We start from the raw sequence: 25,058 nt of genomic DNA on the forward strand, positions 1-25,058 counted from the left end.
GTACACAAGTGTTCACTACTACAACACTGTACACAAGTGTTCACTCCTACAACACTGTACACAAGTGTTCACTCCTACAACACTGTACACAAGTGTTCACTCCTACAACACTGTACACAAGTGTTCACTCCTACAACACTGTACACAAGTGTTCACTCCTACAACACTGTACACAAGTGTTCACTACTACAACACTGTACACAAGTGTTCACTCCTACAACACTGTACACAAGTGTTCACTCCTACAACACTGTACACAAGTGTTCACTCCTACAACACTGTACACAAGTGTTCACTCCTACAACACTGTACACAAGTGTTCACTACTACAACACTGTACACAAGTGTTCACTCCTACAACACTGTACACAAGTGTTCACTCCTACAACACTGTACACAAGTGTTCACTCCTACAACACTGTACACAAGTGTTCACTCCTACAACACTATACACAAGTGTTCACTACAACACTATACACAAGTGTTCACTCCTACAACACTATACACAAGTGTTCACTCCTACAACACTATACACAAGTGTTCACTCCTACAACACTATACACAAGTGTTCACTCCTACAACACTGTACACAAGTGTTCACTACTACAACACTGTACACAAGTGTTCACTCCTACAACACTGTACACAAGTACTTCTGAGAGTCTGACACAGACTGATGTTGTAGTAGCCAGACTTAGTCTTGGTTACAAGTACTTCTTAACAGAGAGGGCACTGGACTGTACCTACTCTAGTACTCTCAACAGTACATTGTGTGCCATATTACAGTGTGTACCATAGTACCATGTACCTCTCTTTCAGGTACTCTCAGCTATGGCCGACCTGGTTGGCTACAAGGAACATGACGGTCTCTTCTGCCCTGGTGGATCTATCAGTAATATGTATGGCATGTTACTGGCCAGGTATCATCACTGTCCTGATGTCAAGGTAATGTACCAGCTGTACCAGCTGTACCAGCTGTTACTGGCCAGGTATCATCACTGTCCTGATGTCAAGGTAATGTACCAGCTGTACCAGCTGTTACTGGCCAGGTATCATCACTGTCCTGATGTCAAGGTAATGTACCAGCTGTACCAGCTGTTACTGGCCAGGTATCATCACTGTCCTGATGTCAAGGTAATGTACCAGCTGTACCAGCTGTTACTGGCCAGGTACCAGCTGTTACTGGCCAGGTATCATCACTGTCCTGATGTCAAGGTAATGTACCAGCTGTACCAGCTGTTACTGGCCAGGTATCACCACTGTCCTGATGTCAAGGTAATGTACCAGCTGTACCAGCTGTTACTGGCCAGGTATCACCACTGTCCTGATGTCAAGGTAATGTACCAGCTGTACCAGCTGTTACTGGCCAGGTATCATCACTGTCCTGATGTCAAGGTAATGTACCAGCTGTACCAGCTGTTACTGGCCAGCTATCATCACTGTCCTGATGTCAAGGTAATGTACCAGCTGTACCAGCTGTTACTGGCCAGGTATCATCACTGTCCTGATGTCAAGGTAATGTACCAGCTGTTACTGGCCAGGTATCATCACTGTCCTGATGTCAAGGTAATGTACCAGCTGTACCAGCTGTTACTGGCCAGGTATCATCACTGTCCTGATGTCAAGGTAATGTACCAGCTGTACCAGCTGTTACTGGCCAGGTATCATCACTGTCCTGATGTCAAGGTAATGTACCAGCTGTACCAGCTGTTACTGGCCAGGTATCATCACTGTCCTGATGTCAAGGTAATGTACCAGCTGTACCAGCTGTTACTGGCCAGGTATCATCACTGTCCTGATGTCAAGGTAATGTACCAGCTGTACCAGCTGTACCAGCTGTTACTGGCCAGGTATCATCACTGTCCTGATGTCAAGGTAATGTACCAGCTGTACCAGCTGTTACTGGCCAGGTATCATCACTGTCCTGATGTCAAGGTAATGTACCAGCTGTACCAGCTGTTACTGACCAGGTATCATCACTGTCCTGATGTCAAGGTAATGTACCAGCTGTACCAGCTGTTACTGGCCAGGTACCAGCTGTTACTGGCCAGGTACCAGCTGTTACTGGCCAGGTACCAGCTGTTACTGGCCAGGTACCAGCTGTTACTGGCCAGGTACCAGCTGTTACTGGCCAGGTACCAGCTGTTACTGGCCAAGTACCAGCTGTTACTGGCCAGGTACCAGCTGTTACTGGCCAGGTACCACCTGTTACTGGCCAGGTATAATCACTGTCCTGATGTCAAGGTAATGTACCAGCTGTACCAACTGTTGCTGGCAGGTACCAGCTGTTACTGGCCAGGTATTATCACTGTCCTGATGTCAAGGTAATGTACCAGCTGTACCAGCTGTTACTGGCCAGGTACCAGCTGTTTCTGGCAAGGTATCATCACTGTCCTGATGTCAAGGTAATGTACCAGCTGTACCAACTGTTGCTGGCAGGTACCAGCTGTTACTGGCCAGGTATTATCACTGTCCTGATGTCAAGGTAATGTACCAGCTGTACCAGCTGTTACTGGCCAGGTACCAGCTATTACTGGCCAGGTACCACCTGTTTTCGCCCTTGTAAAACCAATCTCTTGTAGTCAAAGTAACGTAAGATAAGATAAGATAAGATTTCGTTGGGATTTTTAACCCCGGAGGGTTAGCCACCCAGGATAACCCCGGAGGGTTAGCCACCCAGGATAACCCCGGAGGGTTAGCCACCCAGGATAACCCCGGAGGGTTAGCCACCCAGGATAACCCCGGAGGGTTAGCCACCCAGGATAACCCCGGAGGGTTAGCCACCCAGGATAACCCCGGAGGGTTAGCCACCCAGGATAACCCCGGAGGGTTAGCCACCCAGGATAACCCCGGAGGGTTAGCCACCCAGGATAACCCAAGAAAGTCAGTGCGTCATCGAGGACTGTCTAACTTATTTCCGTTGTGGTCCTTAATCTTGTCCCCCAGGATGCCACCCACACCAGTCCACTAACACCCAGGATGTGACCCACACCAGTCCACTAACACCCAGGATGCCACCCACACCAGTCGACTAACACCCAGGATGCGACCCACACCAGTCCACTAACACCCAGGATGCGACCCACACCAGTCCACTAACACCCAGGATGTGACCCACACCAGTCCACTAACACCCAGGATGCCACCCACACCAGTCCACTAACACCCAGGATGCGACCCACACCAGTCCACTAACACCCAGGATGCCACCCACACCAGTCCACTAACACCCAGGATGCTACCCACACCAGTCCACTAACACCCAGGATGCCACCCACACCAGTCCACTAACACCCAGGATGCCACCCACACCAGTCCACTAACACCCAGGATGTGACCCACACCAGTCCACTAACACCCAGGATGTGACCCACACCAGTCCACTAACACCCAGGATGCCACCCACACCAGTCCACTAACACCCAGGATGTGACCCACACCAGTCCACTAACACCCAGGATGCCACCCACACCAGTCCACTAACACCCAGGATGCCACCCACACCAGTCCACTAACACCCAGGATGCCACCCACACCAGTCCACTAACACCCAGGATGCCACCCACACCAGTCCACTAACACCCAGGATGTGACCCACACCAGTCGACTAACACCCAGGATGCCACCCACACCAGTCCACTAACACCCAGGATGCCACCCACACCAGTCCACTAACACCCAGGATGCCACCCACACCAGTCCACTAACACCCAGGATGCCACCCACACCAGTCCACTAACACCCAGGATGCCACCCACACCAGTCCACTAACACCCAGGATGCCACCCACACCAGTCCACTAACACCCAGGATGTGACCCACACCAGTCCACTAACACCCAGGATGCCACCCACACCAGTCCACTAACACCCAGGATGCCACCCACACCAGTCCACTAACACCCAGGATGCCACCCACACCAGTCCACTAACACCCAGGATGCCACCCACACCAGTCCACTAACACCCAGGATGCCACCCACACCAGTCCACTAACACCCAGGATGCCACCCACACCAGTCCACTAACACCCAGGATGCCACCCACACCAGTCCACTAACACCCAGGATGCCACCCACACCAGTCCACTAACACCCAGGATGCCACCCACACCAGTCCACTAACACCCAGGATGTGACCCACACCAGTCCACTAACACCCAGGATGTGACCCACACCAGTCCACTAACACCCAGGATGCCACCCACACCAGTCCACTAACACCCAGGATGCCACCCACACCAGTCCACTAACACCCAGGATGCCACCCACACCAGTCCACTAACACCCAGGATGCCACCCACACCAGTCCACTAACACCCAGGATGCCACCCACACCAGTCCACTAACACCCAGGATGCCACCCACACCAGTCCACTAACACCCAGGATGTGACCCACACCAGTCCACTAACACCCAGGATGCCACCCACACCAGTCCACTAACACCCAGGATGCCACCCACACCAGTCCACTAACACCCAGGATGCCACCCACACCAGTCCACTAACACCCAGGATGTGACCCACACCAGTCCACTAACACCCAGGATGCCACCCACACCAGTCCACTAACACCCAGGATGCCACCCACACCAGTCCACTAACACCCAGGATGCCACCCACACCAGTCCACTAACACCCAGGATGCCACCCACACCAGTCCACTAACACCCAGGATGCCACCCACACCAGTCCACTAACACCCAGGATGCCACCCACACCAGTCCACTAACACCCAGGATGCCACCCACACCAGTCCACTAACACCCAGGATGCCACCCACACCAGTCCACTAACACCCAGGATGCCACCCACACCAGTCCACTAACACCCAGGATGTGACCCACACCAGTCCACTAACACCCAGGATGCCACCCACACCAGTCCACTAACACCCAGGATGTGACCCACACCAGTCCACTAACACCCAGGATGTGACCCACACCAGTCCACTAACACCCAGGATGTGACCCACACCAGTCCACTAACACCCAGGATGCCACCCACACCAGTCCACTAACACCCAGGATGTGACCCACACCAGTCCACTAACACCCAGGATGCCACCCACACCAGTCCACTAACACCCAGGATGCCACCCACACCAGTCCACTAACACCCAGGATGCCACCCACACCAGTCCACTAACACCCAGGATGCCACCCACACCAGTCCACTAACACCCAGGATGCCACCCACACCAGTCCACTAACACCCAGGATGCCACCCACACCAGTCCACTAACACCCAGGATGCCACCCACACCAGTCCACTAACACCCAGGATGTGACCCACACCAGTCCACTAACACCCAGGATGCCACCCACACCAGTCCACTAACACCCAGGATGCCACCCACACCAGTCCACTAACACCCAGGATGCCACCCACACCAGTTCACTAACACCCAGGATGCCACCCACACCAGTCCACTAACACCCAGGATGCCACCCACACCAGTCCACTAACACCCAGGATGTGACACACACCAGTCCACTAACACCCAGGATGCCACCCACACCAGTCCACTAACACCCAGGATGCCACCCACACCAGTCCACTAACACCCAGGATGCCACCCACACCAGTCCACTAACACCCAGGATGCCACCCACACCAGTCCACTAACACCCAGGATGCCACCCACACCAGTCCACTAACACCCAGGATGTGTCCCACACCAGTTTACTAAAACTCAGGATGCCACCCACACCAGTCCACTAACACCCAGGATGCCACACACACCAGTCCACTGACACCCAGGATGTCACACCCACCAGTCACTAACACCCAGGATGCCCCACACGCCAGTCCACTTACACCCAGGATGCCACACACACCAGTCCACTAACACCCAGGTTGCCACACACACATCAGTCCACTAACACCCTCGATGCCACCCACACCAGTCCACTAACACCCAGGATGCCACCCACACCAGTCCACTAACACCCAGGATGCCACCCACACCAGTCCACTAACACCCAGGATGCCACCCACACCAGTCCACTAACACCCAGGATGCCACCCACACCAGTCCACTAACACCCAGGATGTGACCCACACCAGTCCACTAACACCCAGGATGCCACCCACACCAGTCCACTAACACCCAGGATGCCACCCACACCAGTCCACTAACACCCAGGATGCCACCCACACCAGTCCACTAACACCCAGGATGTGACCCACACCAGTCCACTAACACCCAGGATGCCACCCACACCAGTCCACTAACACCCAGGATGTGACCCACACCAGTCCACTAACACCCAGGATGCCACCCACACCAGTCCACTAACACCCAGGATGTGACCCACACCAGTCCACTAACACCCAGGATGCCACCCACACCAGTCCACTAACACCCAGGATGCCACCCACACCAGTCCACTAACACCCAGGATGCCACCCACACCAGTCCACTAACACCCAGGATGTGACCCACACCAGTCCACTAACACCCAGGATGCCACCCACACCAGTCCACTAACACCCAGGATGTGACCCACACCAGTCCACTAACACCCAGGATGCCACCCACACCAGTCCACTAACACCCAGGATGCCACCCACACCAGTCCACTAACACCCAGGATGCCACCCACACCAGTCCACTAACACCCAGGATGCCACCCACACCAGTCCACTAACACCCAGGATGCCACCCACACCAGTCCACTAACACCCAGGATGTGACCCACACCAGTCCACTAACACCCAGGATGCCACCCACACCAGTCCACTAACACCCAGGATGCCACCCACACCAGTCCACTAACACCCAGGATGCCACCCACACCAGTCCACTAACACCCAGGATGCCACCCACACCAGTCCACTAACACCCAGGATGCCACCCACACCAGTCCACTAACACCCAGGATGTGACCCACACCAGTCCACTAACACCCAGGATGTGACCCACACCAGTCCACTAACACCCAGGATGCCACCCACACCAGTCCACTAACACCCAGGATGCCACCCACACCAGTCCACTAACACCCAGTCCACTAACACCCAGGATGCCACCCACACCAGTCCACTAACACCCAGGATGTGACCCACACCAGTCCACTAACACCCAGGATGTGACCCACACCAGTCCACTAACACCCAGGATGCCACCCACACCAGTCCACTAACACCCAGGATGTGACCCACACCAGTCCACTAACACCCAGGATGTGACCCACACCAGTCCACTAACACCCAGGATGAGACCAACACCAGTCCACTAACACCCAGGATGCCACCCACACCAGTCCACTAACACCCAGGATGCCACCCACACCAGTCCACTAACACCCAGGATGCCACCCACACCAGTCCACTAACACCCAGGATGTCACCCACACCAGTCCACTAACACCCAGGATGCCACCCACACCAGTCCACTAACACCCAGGATGCCACCCACACCAGTCCACTAACACCCAGGATGCCACCCACACCAGTCCACTAACACCCAGGATGCCACCCACACCAGTCCACTAACACCCAGGATGCCACCCACACCAGTCCACTAACACCCAGGATGTGACCCACACCAGTCCACTAACACCCAGGATGCCACCCACACCAGTCCACTAACACCCAGGATGTCACCCACACCAGTCCACTAACACCCAGGATGCCACCCACACCAGTCCACTAACACCCAGGATGTCACCCACACCAGTCCACTAACACCCAGGATGCCACCCACACCAGTCCACTAACACCCAGGATGCCACCCACACCAGTCCACTAACACCCAGGATGCCACCCACACCAGTCCACTAACACCCAGGATGCCACCCACACCAGTCCACTAACACCCAGGATGCCACCCACACCAGTCCACTAACACCCAGGATGCCACCCACACCAGTCCACTAACACCCAGGATGTGACCCACACCAGTCCACTAACACCCAGGATGCCACCCACACCAGTCCACTAACACCCAGGATGTGACCCACACCAGTCCACTAACACCCAGGATGTGACCCACACCAGTCCACTAACACCCAGGATGCCACCCACACCAGTCCACTAACACCCAGGATGTGACCCACACCAGTCCACTAACACCCAGGATGTGACCCACACCAGTCCACTAACACCCAGGATGCCACCCACACCAGTCGACTAACACCCAGGATGTGACCCACACCAGTCCACTAACACCCAGGATGTGACCCACACCAGTCCACTAACACCCAGGATGCCACCCACACCAGTCCACTAACACCCAGGATGTGACCCACACCAGTCCACTAACACCCAGGATGTGACCCACACCAGTCCACTAACACCCAGGATGCCACCCACACCAGTCCACTAACACCCAGGATGCCACCCACACCAGTCCACTAACACCCAGGATGCCACCCACACCAGTCCACTAACACCCAGGATGCCACCCACACCAGTCCACTAACACCCAGGATGCCACCCACACCAGTCCACTAACACCCAGGATGCCACCCACACCAGTCCACTAACACCCAGGATGTGACCCACACCAGTCCACTAACACCCAGGATGTGACCCACACCAGTCCACTAACACCCAGGATGCCACCCACACCAGTCCACTAACACCCAGGATGCCACCCACACCAGTCCACTAACACCCAGGATGTGACCCACACCAGTCCACTAACACCCAGGATGTGACCCACACCAGTCGACTAACACCCAGGATGTGACCCACACCAGTCCACTAACACCCAGGATGTGACCCACACCAGTCCACTAACACCCAGGATGCCACCCACACCAGTCCACTAACACCCAGGATGTGACCCACACCAGTCCACTAACACCCAGGATGCCACCCACACCAGTCCACTAACACCCAGGATGTGACCCACACCAGTCCACTAACACCCAGGATGCCACCCACACCAGTCCACTAACACCCAGGATGCCACCCACACCAGTCCACTAACACCCAGGATGCCACCCACACCAGTCCACTAACACCCAGGATGTGACCCACACCAGTCCACTAACACCCAGGATGCCACCCACACCAGTCCACTAACACCCAGGATGTGACCCACACCAGTCCACTAACACCCAGGATGTGACCCATGCCAGTCCACTAACACCCACGATGTCTCCCACACCAGTCCACTAACACCCAGGATGCCACCCACACCAGTCCACTAACACCCAGGATGCCACCCACACCAGTCCACTAACACCCAGGATGTGACCCACACCAGTCCACTAACACCCAGGATGTGACCCACACCAGTCCACTAACACCCAGGATGCCACCCACACCAGTCCACTAACACCCAGGATGCCACCCACACCAGTCCACTAACACCCAGGATGCCACCCACACCAGTCCACTAACACCCAGGATGCCACCCACACCAGTCCACTAACACCCAGGATGCCACCCACACCAGTCCACTAACACCCAGGATGCCACCCACACCAGTCCACTAACACCCAGGATGCCACCCACACCAGTCCACTAACACCCAGGATGTGACCCACACCAGTCCACTAACACCCAGGATGTGACCCACACCAGTCCACTAACACCCAGGATGCCACCCACACCAGTCCACTAACACCCAGGATGCCACCCACACCAGTCCACTAACACCCAGGATGCCACCCACACCAGTCCACTAACACCCAGGATGCCACCCACACCAGTCCACTAACACCCAGGATGCCACCCACACCAGTCCACTAACACCCAGGATGCCACCCACACCAGTCCACTAACACCCAGGATGCCACCCACACCAGTCCACTAACACCCAGGATGCCACCCACACCAGTCCACTAACACCCAGGATGTGACCCACACCAGTCCACTAACACCCAGGATGCCACCCACACCAGTCCACTAACACCCAGGATGCCACCCACACCAGTCCACTAACACCCAGGATGTGACCCACACCAGTCCACTAACACCCAGGATGTGACCCACACCAGTCCACTAACACCCAGGATGTGACCCACACCAGTCCACTAACACCCAGGATGCCACCCACACCAGTCCACTAACACCCAGGATGCCACCCACACCAGTCCACTAACACCCAGGATGCCACCCACACCAGTCCACTAACACCCAGGATGCCACCCACACCAGTCCACTAACACCCAGGATGCCACCCACACCAGTCCACTAACACCCAGGATGCCACCCACACCAGTCCACTAACACCCAGGATGCCACCCACACCAGTCCACTAACACCCAGGATGTGACCCACACCAGTCCACTAACACCCAGGATGTGACCCACACCAGTCCACTAACACCCAGGATGCAACCCACACCAGTCCACTAACACCCAGGATGCCACCCACACCAGTCCACTAACACCCAGGATGTGACCCACACCAGTCCACTAACACCCAGGATGCCACCCACACCAGTCCACTAACACCCAGGATGCCACCCACACCAGTCCACTAACACCCAGGATGCCACCCACACCAGTCCACTAACACCCAGGATGTGACCCACACCAGTCCACTAACACCCAGGATGCCACCCACACCAGTCCACTAACACCCAGGATGCCACCCACACCAGTCCACTAACACCCAGGATGCCACCCACACCAGTCCACTAACACCCAGGATGCCACCCACACCAGTCCACTAACACCCAGGATGCCACCCACACCAGTCCACTAACACCCAGGATGCCACCCACACCAGTCCACTAACACCCAGGATGCCACCCACACCAGTCCACTAACACCCAGGATGTGACCCACACCAGTCCACTAACACCCAGGATGTGACCCACACCAGTCCACTAACACCCAGGATGCCACCCACACCAGTCCACTAACACCCAGGATGTGACCCACACCAGTCCACTAACACCCAGGATGTGACCCACACCAGTCCACTAACACCCAGGATGCCACCCACACCAGTCCACTAACACCCAGGATGCCACCCACACCAGTCCACTAACACCCAGGATGCCACCCACACCAGTCCACTAACACCCAGGATGCCACCCACACCAGTCCACTAACACCCAGGATGCCACCCACACCAGTCCACTAACACCCAGGATGCCACCCACACCAGTCCACTAACACCCAGGATGCCACCCACACCAGTCCACTAACACCCAGGATGCCACCCACACCAGTCCACTAACACCCAGGATGCCACCCACACCAGTCGACTAACACCCTGGATGTGACCCACACAAGTCCACTAACACCCAGGATGCCACCCACACCAGTCCACTAACACCCAGGATGTGACCCACACCAGTCCACTAACACCCAGGATGCCACCCACACCAGTCCACTAACATCCAGGATGCCACCCACACCAGTCCACTAACACCCAGGATGCCACCCACACCAGTCCACTAACACCCAGGATGCCACCCACACCAGTCCACTAACACCCAGGATGCCACCCACACCAGTCCACTAACACCCAGGATGCCACCCACACCAGTCCACTAACACCCAGGATGTGACCCACACCAGTCCACTAACACCCAGGATGCCACCCACACCAGTCCACTAACACCCAGGATGCCACCCACACCAGTCCACTAACACCCAGGATGTGACCCACACCAGTCCACTAACACCCAGGATGTGACCCACACCAGTCCACTAACACCCAGGATGTGACCCACACCAGTCCACTAACACCCAGGATGCCACCCACACCAGTCCACTAACACCCAGGATGCCACCCACACCAGTCCACTAACACCCAGGATGCCACCCACACCAGTCCACTAACACCCAGGATGCCACCCACACCAGTCCACTAACACCCAGGATGCGACACACACCAGTCGACTAACACCCAGGATGCCACCCACACCAGTCGACTAACACCCAGGATGCCACCCACACCAGTCGACTAACACCCAGGATGCCACCCACACCAGTCGACTAACACCCAGGATGCCACCCACACCAGTCGACTAACACCCAGGATGCCACCCACACCAGTCCACTAACACCCAGGATGCCACCCACACCAGTCCACTAACACCCAGGATGCCACCCACACCAGTCCACTAACACCCAGGATGCCACCCACACCAGTCCACTAACACCCAGGATGCGACACACACCAGTCGACTAACACCCAGGATGCCACCCACACCAGTCCACTAACACCCAGGATGCCACCCACACCAGTCCACTAACACCCAGGATGCCACCCACACCAGTCCACTAACACCCAGGATGCCACCCACACCAGTCCACTAACACCCAGGATGCCACCCACACCAGTCCACTAACACCCAGGATGCCACCCACACCAGTCCACTAACACCCAGGATGCCACCCACACCAGTCCACTAACACCCAGGATGCCACCCACACCAGTCCACTAACACCCAGGATGCCACCCACACCAGTCCACTAACACCCAGGATGCCACCCACACCAGTCCACTAACACCCAGGATGCGACCCACACCAGTCGACTAACACCCAGGATGCCACCCACACCAGTCCACTAACATCCAGGTACCTATTTGCTGCTAGGTGAACAGGACAACAGGTGTAAGGAAACGTGTCGAAATGTTTCCACCCGCCGGGAATCGAACCCGGGCCCTCCGTGTGTGAAGCGGGAGCTTTAGCCACCAGGCCACCGGGCCATTAGCCACCAGGCCACCGGGCCACTAGCCACCAGGCCACTAGCCACCAGGCCACCGGGCCACTAGCCACCAGGCCACCGGGCCACTAGCCACCAGGCCACCGGGCCACTAGCCACCAGGCCACCAGGCCACAGGGCCATCTGTAACACCAGGGAAGCTAATTTAGCGTAACTAATAGGCCTAAAAGACTCAATTAGAAACTGTGAACACGGCCTACCAGCAGGAGACACTTTCATGTTTGAAGTCACTATTGACAGCTGTCAAAATCACGTTTGCATATTTGACAGCTGTCAGTGAACAAAAGGAAACACGGATCGGAGGCTCGAACTGTGGTGCCCGGATTGGCAGGTCCAACACACTACCACTTCAGCTACGGGACTCTGTGTACATGTTTTAGTGGATGTGATGAATTAGACATATGGATTCATCAGTCCAATACAAGAGGGACTGATTACCTCAAACTCAACTTCACTAATTCTCCTTTGTATGGCCTGACGAAGCCACTGTGTGGGCAAACGTTCCCTCAATCAAGGTACCCAAGAGTGGTACATGTGTCTAATCAACTTACTCCCATTGGGGTCCTTGACTTACTCCCATTGTGGTCCTTGACTTACTCCCATTGTGGTCCTTGACTTACTCACACTGGGGTCCTTGACTTACTCCCATTGGGGTCCTTGACTTACTCCCATTGGGGTCCTTGACTTACTCCCATTGTGGTCCTTGACTTACTCCCATTGTGGTCCTTGACTTACTCCCATTGTGGTCCTTGACTTACTCCCATTGTGGTCCTTGACTTACTCCCATTGTGGTCCTTGACTTACTCTCATTGTGGTCCTTGACTTACTCCCATTGGGGTCCTTGACTTACTCCCATTTATCAGATTTCCTATAAATACTTTTACAGCTCCTGGTACTTCACAAGTGTACAAGGTACCAGTCCATCTTGCTGTGAGAGGTAGCGTAGTCCACCAGAATTACAGAGATCAATAGAGATTTATTCTCTGACTGACACGGTGAGATATCTACAGAGAGCCACACGTACGTACACTTACCATAGATAGTGTAAATTACCTCCCCCCCCCAGGATAACCCAAGAAAGTCAGATAAAGTGACTTACATTGTGGTCCTTGACTTACTCCCATTGGGGTCCTTGACTTACTCCCATTGTGGTCCTTGACTTACTCCCATTGTGGTCCTTGACTTACTCCCATTGGGGTCCTTGACTTACTCCTATTGGGGTCCTTGACTTACTCCCATTGGGGTCCTTGACTTACTCCCATTGGGGTCCTTGACTTACTCCCATTGGGGTCCTTGACTTACTCCCATTAGGGTCCTTGACTTACTCCCATTGGGGTTCTTGACTTACTCCCATTGTGGTCCTTGACTTACTCCCATTGTTGTTCTTGACTTACTCCCATTGTGGTCCTTGACTTACTCCCATTGTGGTCCTTGACTTACTCCCATTGGGGTCCTTGACTTACTCCCATTGGGGTCCTTGACTTACTCCCATTGGGGTCCTTGACTTACTCCCATTGGGGTCCTTGACTTACTCCCATTGGGGTCCTTGACTTACTCCCATTAGGGTCCTTGACTTACTCCCATTGGGGTCCTTGACTTACTCCCATTAGGGTCCTTGACTTACTCCCATTGGGGTTCTTGACTTACTCCCATTGTGGTCCTTGACATACTTCCATTGTGGTCCTTGACTTACTCCCATTGGGGTCCTTGACTTACTCCCATTGGGGTCCTTGACTTACTCCCATTGTGGTCCTTGACTTACTCCCATTGTGGTCCTTGACTTACTCCCATTGTGGTCCTTGATTTATTTTGTATATATCTGTATGTCTACAGAAGAGAGGCTTACACGGCCTGGGTCATCAGCTAGTGGTGCTGACGTCTGCTGATTCCCACTATTCACTGCTGAAGTCAGCCATGACTCTGGGCCTGGGCGCTGACAACTTGCTTCCCGTCGACGTTGATGAGGCTGGCAGGTATGATAACTGGAGGGTGGCAGGTATGATAACTGGAGGGTGGCAGGTATGATAACTGGAGGGTGGCAGGTATGATAACTGGAGGGTGGCAGGTATGATAACTGGAGGGTGGCAGGTATGATAACTGGAGGGTGGCAGGTATGATAACTGGAGGGTGGCAGGTATGATAACTAGAGGGTGGCAGGTATGATAACTAGAGGGTGGCAGGTATGATAACTGGAGGGTGGCAGGTATGATAACTGGAGGGTGGCAGGTATGATAACTGGAGGGTGGCAGGTATGATAACTGGAGGGTGGCAGGTATGATAACTGGAGGGTGGCAGGTATGATAACTGGAGGGTGGCAGGTATGATAACTAGAGGGTGGCAGGTATGATAACTAGAGGGTGGCAGGTATGATAACTAGAGGGTGGCAGGTATGATAACTAGAGGGTGGCAGGTATGATAACTAGAGGGTGGCAGGTATGATAACTGGAGGGTGGCAGGTATGATAACTGGAGGGTGGCAGGTATGATAACTGGAGGGTGGCAGGTATGATAACTGGAGGGTGGCAGGTATGATAACTAGAGGGTGGCAGGTATGATAACTGGAGGGTGGCAGGTATGATAACTAGAGGGTGGCAGGTATAACTAGAGGGTGGCAGGTATGATAACTGGAGGGTGGCAGGTATGATAACTAGAGGGTGGCAGGTATGATAACTAGAGAGTGGCAGGTATAACTAGAGGGTGGCAGGTATGATAACTAGAGGGTGGCAGGTATGATAACTAGAGAGTGGCAGGTATAACAACAGGATGGAAGCTCTTATAACTAGAGGGTGGCAGGTATGATAACTAGAGGGTGGCAGGTATGATAACTAGAGGGTGGCAGGTATGATAACTAGAGGGTGGCAGGTATGATAACTAGGGTGGCAGGTATGATAACTAGAGGGTGGCAGGTATGATAACTAGGGGTGGCAGGTATGATAACTAGAGGGTGGCAGGTATGATAACTAGAGGGTGGCAGGTATGATAACTAGAGGGTGGCAGGTATGATAACTAGAGGGTGGCAGGTATGATAACTAGAGGGTGGCAGGTATGATAACTAGAGGGTGGCAGGTATGATAACTAGAGGGTGGCAGGTATGATAACTAGAGGGTGGCAGGTATGATAACTAGAGGGTGGCAGGTATGATAACTAGAGGGTGGCAGGTATGATAACTAGAGGGTGGCAGGTATGATAACTGGAGGGTGGCAGGTATGATAACTAGTGGGTGGCAGGTATGATAACTAGAGGGTGGCAGGTATGATAACTAGAGAGTGGCAGGTATAACTAGAGGGTGGCAGGTATAACTAGAGGGTGGCAGGTATGATAACTAGAGGGTGGCAGGTATGATAACTAGAGGGTGGCAGGTATGATAACTAGAGGGTGGCAGGTATAACTAGAGGGTGGCAGGTATAACTAGAGGGTGGCAGGTATGATAACTAGAGGGTGGCAGGTATGATAACTAGAGGGTGGCAGGTATGATAACTAGAGGGTGGCAGGTATAACTAGAGGGTGGCAGGTATAACTAGAGGGTGGCAGGTATAACTAGAGGGTGGCAGGTATAACTAGAGGGTGGCAGGTATGATAACTGGAGGGTGGCAGGTATGATAACTAGAGGGTGGCAGGTATGATAACTAGAGGGTGGCAGGTATGATAACTAGAGGGTGGCAGGTATGATAACTAGAGGGTGGCAGGTATGATAACTAGAGGGTGGCAGGTATGATAACTAGAGAGTGGCAGGTATGATAACTCGTGGGTGGCAGGTATGATAACTAGAGGTATGATAACTAGAGAGTGGCAGGTATAACTAGAGGGTGGCAGGTATGATAACTAGAGGGTGGCAGGTATGATAACTAGAGGGTGGCAGGTATGATAACTAGAGGGTGGCAGGTATGATAACTAGAGGGTGGCAGGTATGATAACTAGAGGGTGGCAGGGTGAGGGTGGCAGGTATGATAACTAGAGGGTGGCAGGTATGATAACTAGAGGGTGGCAGGTATGAGGGTGGCAGGTATGATAACTAGAGGGTGGCAGGTATGATAACTAGAGGGTGGCAGGTATGATAACTAGAGGGTGGCAGGTATGATAACTAGAGGGTGGCAGGTATGAGGGTGGCAGGTATGATAACTGGAGGGTGGCAGGTATGATAACTAGAGGGTGGCAGGTATGATAACTAGAGGGTGGCAGGTATGATAACTAGAGGGTGGCAGGTATGATAACTAGAGGGTGGCAGGTATGATAACTAGAGGGTGGCAGGTATGATAACTAGAGGGTGGCAGGTATGATAACTAGAGGGTGGCAGGTATGATAACTAGAGGGTGGCAGGTATGATAACTAGAGGGTGGCAGGTATGATAACTAGAGGGTGGCAGGTATGATAACTAGAGGGTGGCAGGTATGATAACTGGAGGGTGGCAGGTATGATAACTAGAGAGTGGCAGGTATAACTAGAGGGTGGCAGGTATGATAACTAGAGGGTGGCAGGTATGATAACTAGAGGGTGGCAGGTATGATAACTAGAGGGTGGCAGGTATGATAACTGGAGGGTGGCAGGTATGATAACTAGAGGGTGGCAGGTATGATAACTAGAGAGTGGCAGGTATGATAACTAGAGGGTGGCAGGTATGATAACTAGAGGGTGGCAGGTATAACTAGAGGGTGGCAGGTATAACTAGAGGGTGGCAGGTATGATAACTAGAGGGTGGCAGGTATGATAACTAGAGGGTGGCAGGTATGATAACTAGAGGGTGGCAGGTATGATAACTAGAGGGTGGCAGGTATGATAACTAGAGGGTGGCAGGTATGATAACTAGAGGGTGGCAGGTATGATAACTAGAGGGTGGCAGGTATGATAACTAGAGGGTGAGCAGGTATGATAACTAGAGGGTGGCAGGTATGATAACTAGAGGGTGGCAGGTATGATAACTAGAGGGTGGCAGGTATGATAACTGGAGGGTGGCAGGTATGATAACTAGAGGGTGGCAGGTATGATAACTAGAGGGTGGCAGGTATGATAACTAGAGGGTGGCAGGTATGATAACTAGAGGGTGGCAGGTATGATAACTGGAGGGTGGCAGGTATGATAACTGGAGGGTGGCAGGTATGATAACTAGAGGGTGGCAGGTATGATAACTAGAGGGTGGCAGGTATGATAACTAGAGGGTGGCAGGTATGATAACTAGAGGGTGGCAGGTATGATAACTGGAGGGTGGCAGGTATGATAACTAGAGGGTGGCAGGTATGATAACTAGAGGGTGGCAGGTATGATAACTAGAGGGTGGCAGGTATGATAACTAGAGGGTGGCAGGTATGATAACTAGAGGGTGGCAGGTATGATAACTAGAGGGTGGCAGGTATGATAACTAGAGGGTGGCAGGTATGATAACTAGAGGGTGGCAGGTATGATAACTAGAGGGTGGCAGGTATGATAACTAGAGGGTGGCAGGTATGATAACTGGAGGGTGGCAGGTATGATAACTAGAGGGTGGCAGGTATGATAACTAGAGGGTGGCAGGTATGATAACTAGAGGGTGGCAGGTATGATAACTAGAGGGTGGCAGGTATGATAACTGGAGGGTGGCAGGTATGATAACTAGAGGGTGGCAGGTATGATAACTAGAGGGTGGCAGGTATGATAACTAGAGGGTGGCAGGTATGATAACTAGAGGGTGGCAGGTATGATAACTAGAGGGTGGCAGGTATGATAACTGGAGGGTGGCAGGTATGATAACTGGAGGGTGGCAGGTATGATAACTAGAGGGTGGCAGGTATGATAACTAGAGGGTGGCAGGTATGATAACTAGAGGGTGGCAGGTATGATAACTAGAGGGTGATAACTGCAGGTATGATAACTAGAGGGTGGCAGGTATGATAACTAGAGGGGCAGGTATAACTAGAGCAGGTATGATAACTAGAGGGTGGCAGGTATGATAACTAGAGGGTGGCAGGTATGATAACTAGAGGGTGGCAGGTATGATAACTAGAGGGTGGCAGGTATGATAACTAGAGGGTGGCAGGTATGATAACTAGAGGGTGGCAGGTATGATAACTAGAGGGTGGCAGGTATGATAACTAGAGGGTGGCAGGTATGATAACTCGAGGGTGGCAGGTATGATAACTAGAGGGTGGCAGGTATGATAACTGGAGGGTGGCAGGTATGATAACTAGAGGGTGGCAGGTATGATAACTAGAGGGTGGCAGGTATGATAACTAGAGGGTGGCAGGTATGATAACTAGAGGGTGGCAGGTATGATAACTAGAGGGTGGCAGGTATGATAACTAGAGGGTGGCAGGTATGATAACTAGAGGGTGGCAGGTATGATAACTAGAGGGTGGCAGGTATGATAACTAGAGGGTGGCAGGTATGATAACTAGAGGGGCAGGTGGAGGGTGGCAGGTATGATAACTAGAGGGTGGCAGGTATGATAACTAGAGGGTGGCAGGTATGATAACTAGAGGGTGGCAGGTATGATAACTAGAGGGTGGCAGGTATGATAACTAGAGGGTGGCAGGTATGATAACTAGAGGGTGGCAGGTATGATAACTAGAGGGTGGCAGGTATGATAACTAGAGAGTGGCAGGTATGATAACTAGAGGGTGGCAGGTATGATAACTAGAGGGTGGCAGGTATGATAACTAGAGGGTGGCAGGTATGATAACTAGAGGGTGGCAGGTATGATAACTAGAGGGTGGCAGGTATGATAACTAGAGGGTGGCAGGTATGATAACTAGAGGGTGGCAGGTATGATAACTAGAGGGGCAGGTATGATAACTAGAGAGTGGCAGGTATGATAACTAGAGGGTGGCAGGTATGATAACTAGAGAGTGGCAGGTATGATAACTAGAGGGGCAGGTATGATAACTAGAGGGTGGCAGGTATGATAACTAGAGGGTGGCAGGTATGATAACTAGAGGGTGGCAGGTATGATAACTAGAGGGTGGCAGGTATGATAACTAGAGGGTGGCAGGTATGATAACTAGAGGGTGGCAGGTATGATAACTAGAGGGTGGCAGGTATGATAACTAGAGGGTGGCAGGTATGATAACTAGAGGGTGGCAGGTATGATAACTAGAGGGTGGCAGGTATGATAACTAGAGGGTGGCAGGTATGATAACTAGAGGGTGGCAGGTATGATAACTAGAGGGTGGCAGGTATGATAACTAGAGGGTGGCAGGTATGATAACTAGAGGGTGGCAGGTATGATAACTAGAGGGTGGCAGGTATGATAACTAGAGGGTGGCAGGTATGATAACTAGAGGGTGGCAGGTATGATAACTAGAGGGTGGCAGGTATGATAACTAGAGGGTGGCAGGTATGATAACTAGAGGGTGGCAGGTATGATAACTAGAGGGTGGCAGGTATGATAACTAGAGGGTGGCAGGTATGATAACTAGAGGGTGGCAGGTATGATAACTAGAGGGTGGCAGGTATGATAACTAGAGGGTGGCAGGTATGATAACTAGAGGGTGGCAGGTATGATAACTAGAGGGTGGCAGGTATGATAACTAGAGGGTGGCAGGTATGATAACTAGAGGGTGGCAGGTATGATAACTAGAGGGTGGCAGGTATGATAACTAGAGGGTGGCAGGTATGATAACTAGAGGGTGGCAGGTGATAACTAGAGGGTGGCAGGTATGATAACTAGAGGGTGGCAGGTATGATAACTAGAGGGTGGCAGGTATGATAACTAGAGGGTGGCAGGTATGATAACTAGAGGGTGGCAGGTATGATAACTAGAGGGTGGCAGGTATGATAACTAGAGGGTGGCAGGTATGATAACTAGAGGGTGGCAGGTATGATAACTAGAGGGTGGCAGGTATGATAACTAGAGGGTGGCAGGTATGATAACTAGAGGGTGGCAGGTATGATAACTAGAGGGTGGCAGGTATGATAACTAGAGGGTGGCAGGTATGATAACTAGAGGGTGGCAGGTATGATAACTAGAGGGTGGCAGGTATGATAACTAGAGGGTGGCAGGTATGATAACTAGAGGGTGGCAGGTATGATAACTAGAGGGTGGCAGGTATGATAACTAGAGGGTGGCAGGTATGATAACTAGAGGGTGGCAGGTATGATAACTAGAGGGTGGCAGGTATGATAACTAGAGGGTGGCAGGTATGATAACTAGAGGGTGGCAGGTATGGCAGGTATGATAACTAGAGGGTGGCAGGTATGATAACTAGAGGGTGGCAGGTATGATAACTAGAGGTATGGAGGGTGGCAGGTATGATAACTAGAGGGTAACTAGGCAGGTATGATAACTAGAGGGTGGCAGGTATGATAACTAGAGGGTGGCAGGTATGATAACTAGAGGGTGGCAGGTATGATAACTAGAGGGTGGCAGGTATGATAACTAGAGGGTGGCAGGTATGATAACTAGAGGGTGGCAGGTATGATAACTAGAGGGTGGCAGGTATGATAACTAGAGGGTGGCAGGTATGATAACTAGAGGGTGGCAGGTATGATAACTAGAGGGTGGCAGGTATGATAACTAGAGGGTGGCAGGTATGATAACTAGAGGGTGGCAGGTATGATAACTAGAGGGTGGCAGGTATGATAACTAGAGGGTGGCAGGTATGATAACTAGAGGGTGGCAGGTATGATAACTAGAGGGTGGCAGGTATGATAACTAGAGGGTGGCAGGTATGATAACTAGAGGGTGGCAGGTATGATAACTAGAGGGTGGCAGGTATGATAACTAGAGGGTGGCAGGTATGATAACTAGAGGGTGGCAGGTATGATAACTAGAGGGTGGCAGGTATGATAACTAGAGGGTGGCAGGTATGATAACTAGAGGGTGGCAGGTATGATAACTAGAGGGTGGCAGGTATGATAACTAGAGGGTGGCAGGTATGATAACTAGAGGGTGGCAGGTATGATAACTAGAGGGTGGCAGGTATGATAACTAGAGGGTGGCAGGTATGATAACTAGAGGGTGGCAGGTATGATAACTAGAGGGTGGCAGGTATGATAACTAGAGGGTGGCAGGTATGATAACTAGAGGGTGGCAGGTATGATAACTAGAGGGTGGCAGGTATGATAACTAGAGGGTGGCAGGTATGATAACTAGAGGGTGGCAGGTATGATAACTAGAGGGTGGCAGGTATGATAACTAGAGGGTGGCAGGTATGATAACTAGAGGGTGGCAGGTATAACTAGAGGGTGGCAGGTATGATAACTAGAGGGTGGCAGGTATGATAACTAGAGGGTGGCAGGTATGATAACTAGAGGGTGGCAGGTATGATAACTAGAGGGTGGCAGGTATGAGGGTGGCAGGTATGATAACTAGAGGGTGGCAGGTATGATAACTAGAGCAGGTATGATAACTAGAGGGTGGCAGGTATGATAACTAGAGGGTGGCAGGTATGATAACTAGAGGGTGGCAGGTATGATAACTAGAGGGTGGCAGGTATGATAACTGGGGTGGCAGGTATGATAACTAGAGGGTGGCAGGTATGATAACTAGAGGGTGGCAGGTATGATAACTAGAGGGTGGCAGGTATGATAACTAGAGGGTGGCAGGTATGATAACTAGAAGGTGGCAGGTATGATAACTAGAGGGTGGCAGGTATGATAACTAGAGGGTGGCAGGTATGATAACTAGAGGGTGGCAGGTGATAACTAGAGGGTGGCAGGTATGATAACTAGAGGGTGGCAGGTATGATAACTAGAGGGTGGCAGGTATGATAACTAGGAGGGTGGCAGGGTGGCAGGTATGATAACTAGAGGGTGGCAGGTATGATAACTAGAGGGTGGCAGGTATGATAACTAGAGGGTGGCAGGTATGATAACTAGAGGGTGGCAGGTATGATAACTAGAGGGTGGCAGGTATGATAACTAGAGGGTGGCAGGTATGATAACTAGAGGGTGGCAGGGTAACTAGAGGGTGGCAGGTATGATAACTAGAGGGTGGCAGGTATGATAACTAGAGGGTGGCAGGTATGATAACTAGAGGGTGGCAGGTATGATAACTAGAGGGTGGCAGGTATGATAACTAGAGGGTGGCAGGTATGATAACTAGAGGGTGGCAGGTATGATAACTAGAGGGTGGCAGGTATGATAACTAGAGGGTGGCAGGTATGATAACTAGAGGGTGGCAGGTATGATAACTAGAGGGTGGCAGGTATGATAACTAGAGGGTGGCAGGTATGATAACTAGAGGGTGGCAGGTATGATAACTAGAGGGTGGCAGGTATGATAACTAGAGGGTGGCAGGTATGATAACTAGAGGGTGGCAGGTATGATAACTAGAGGGTGGCAGGTATGATAACTAGAGGGGCAGGTGAGGGTGGCAGGTATGATAACTAGAGGGTGGCAGGTATGATAACTATGAGGGTGGCAGGTATGATAACTAGAGGGGCAGGTGAGGGTGGCAGGTATGATAACTAGAGGGTGGCAGGTATGATAACTAGAGGGTGGCAGGTATGATAACTAGAGGGTGGCAGGTATGATAACTAGGGTGGCAGGTATGATAACTAGAGCAGGTATGATAATGATAACTAGATGTTGGCTGGTATGATAACTAGAGGGTGGCAGGTATGATAACTAGAGGGTGGCAGGTATGATAACTAGAGGGTGGCAGGTATGATAACTAGAGGGTGGCAGGTATGATAACTAGAGGGTGGCAGGTATGATAACTAGAGGGTGGCAGGTATGATAACTAGAGGGTGGCAGGTAGATAACTAGAGGGTGGCAGGTATGATAACTAGAGGGTGGCAGGTATGATAACTAGAGGGTGGCAGGTATGATAACTAGAGGGTGGCAGGTATGATAACTAGAGGGTGGCAGGTATGATAACTAGAGGGTGGCAGGTATGATAACTAGAGAGGGTGGCAGGTATGATAACTAGAGGGTGGCAGGTATGATAACTAGAGGGTGGCAGGTATGATAACTAGAGGTATGATGGCAGGTATGATAACTAGAGGGTGGCAGGTATGATAACTAGAGTGTGGCAGGTATGATAACTAGAGGGTGGCAGGTATGATAACTAGAGGGTGGCAGATGGGGGTGGCAGGTATGATAACTAGAGGAGTGGCAGGTATGATAACTAGAGGGTGGCAGGTATGATAACTAGAGGTATGTGGCAGGTATGATAACTAGAGGGTGAGCAGGTATGATAACTAGAGGGGGGCAGTTATGATAACTAGAGGGTGGCAGGTATGATAACTAGAGGGTGGCAGGTATGATAACTAGAGGGTGGCAGGTATGATAACTAGAGGGTGGCAGGTATGATAACTAGAGGGTGGCAGGTATGATAACTAGAGGGATAACTAGGCAGGTATGATAACTAGAGGGTGGCAGGTATGATAACTAGAGGGTGGCAGGTATGATAACTAGAGGGTGGCAGGTATGATAACTAGAGGGTGGCAGGTATGATAACTAGAGGGTGGCAGGTATGATAACTAGAGGGTGGCAGGTATGATAACTAGAGGGTGGCAGGTATGATAACTAGAGGGTGGCAGGTATGATAACTAGAGGGTGGCAGGTATGATAACTAGAGGGTGGCAGGTATGAGGGTGGCAGGTATGATAACTAGAGGGTGGCAGGTATGATAACTAGAGGGTGGCAGGTATGATAGGTATGATAACTAGAGGGTGGCAGGTATGATAACTAGAGGGTGGCAGGTATGATAACTAGAGGGTGGCAGGTATGATAACTAGAGGGTGGCAGGTATGATAACTAGAGGGTGGCAGGTATGATAACTAGAGGGTGGCAGGTATGATAACTAGAGGGTGGCAGGTATGATAACTAGAGGGTGGCAGGTATGATAACTAGAGGGTGGCAGGTATGATAACTAGAGGGTGGCAGGTATGATAACTGGAGGGTGGCAGGTATGATAACTAGAGGGTGGCAGGTATGATAACTAGAGGGTGGCAGGTATGATAACTAGAGGGTGGCAGGTATGATAACTAGAGGGTGGCAGGTATGATAACTAGAGGGTGGCAGGTATGATAACTAGAGGGTGGCAGGTATGATAACTAGAGGGTGGCAGGTATGATAACTAGAGGGTGGCAGGTATGATAACTAGAGGGTGGCAGGTATGATAACTAGAGGGTGGCAGGTATGATAACTAGAGGGTGGCAGGTATGATAACTAGAGGGTGGCAGGTATGATAACTAGAGGGTGGCAGGTATGATAACTAGAGGGTGGCAGGTATGATAACTAGAGGGTGGCAGGTATGATAACCAGAGGGTGGCAGGTATGATAACTAGTGGGTGGCAGGTATGATAACCAGAGGGTGGCAGGTATGATAACCAGAGGGTGGCAGGTATGATAACTAGAGGGTGGCAGGTATGATAACCAGAGGGTGGCAGGTATGATAACTAGAGGGTGGCAGGTATGATAACCAGAGGGTGGCAGGTATGATAACTAGAGGGTGGCAGGTATGATAACCAGAGGGTGGCAGGTATGATAACTAGTGG

The 25,058-nt window shown here is 52.2% G+C and overlaps 1 protein-coding gene across 3 annotated transcripts in view; it reads left to right on the forward strand.

Annotated features, from left to right (window-relative positions):
- b (glutamate decarboxylase-like protein black) overlaps positions 1–25,058 on the forward strand; it is a 123,819-nt gene that overhangs the window by 88,779 nt on the left and 9,982 nt on the right. For 2 of the 3 annotated variants that reach the window (XM_070105405.1, XM_070105404.1), the window contains 2 exons: positions 820–945; positions 14,480–14,619. In XM_070105405.1, the coding sequence (XP_069961506.1) occupies positions 820–945; positions 14,480–14,619 (266 nt within the window). Of the gene's footprint in view, positions 1–819; positions 946–1,250; positions 1,276–14,479; positions 14,620–25,058 lie in introns of all 3 variants that reach the window. The other variant, XM_070105406.1, reaches the window with a different exon arrangement.

This window comes from Cherax quadricarinatus, chromosome 98 (assembly GCF_038502225.1).
Source record: "Cherax quadricarinatus isolate ZL_2023a chromosome 98, ASM3850222v1, whole genome shotgun sequence".
Taxonomy (NCBI): Eukaryota; Metazoa; Arthropoda; class Malacostraca; order Decapoda; family Parastacidae; genus Cherax; species Cherax quadricarinatus.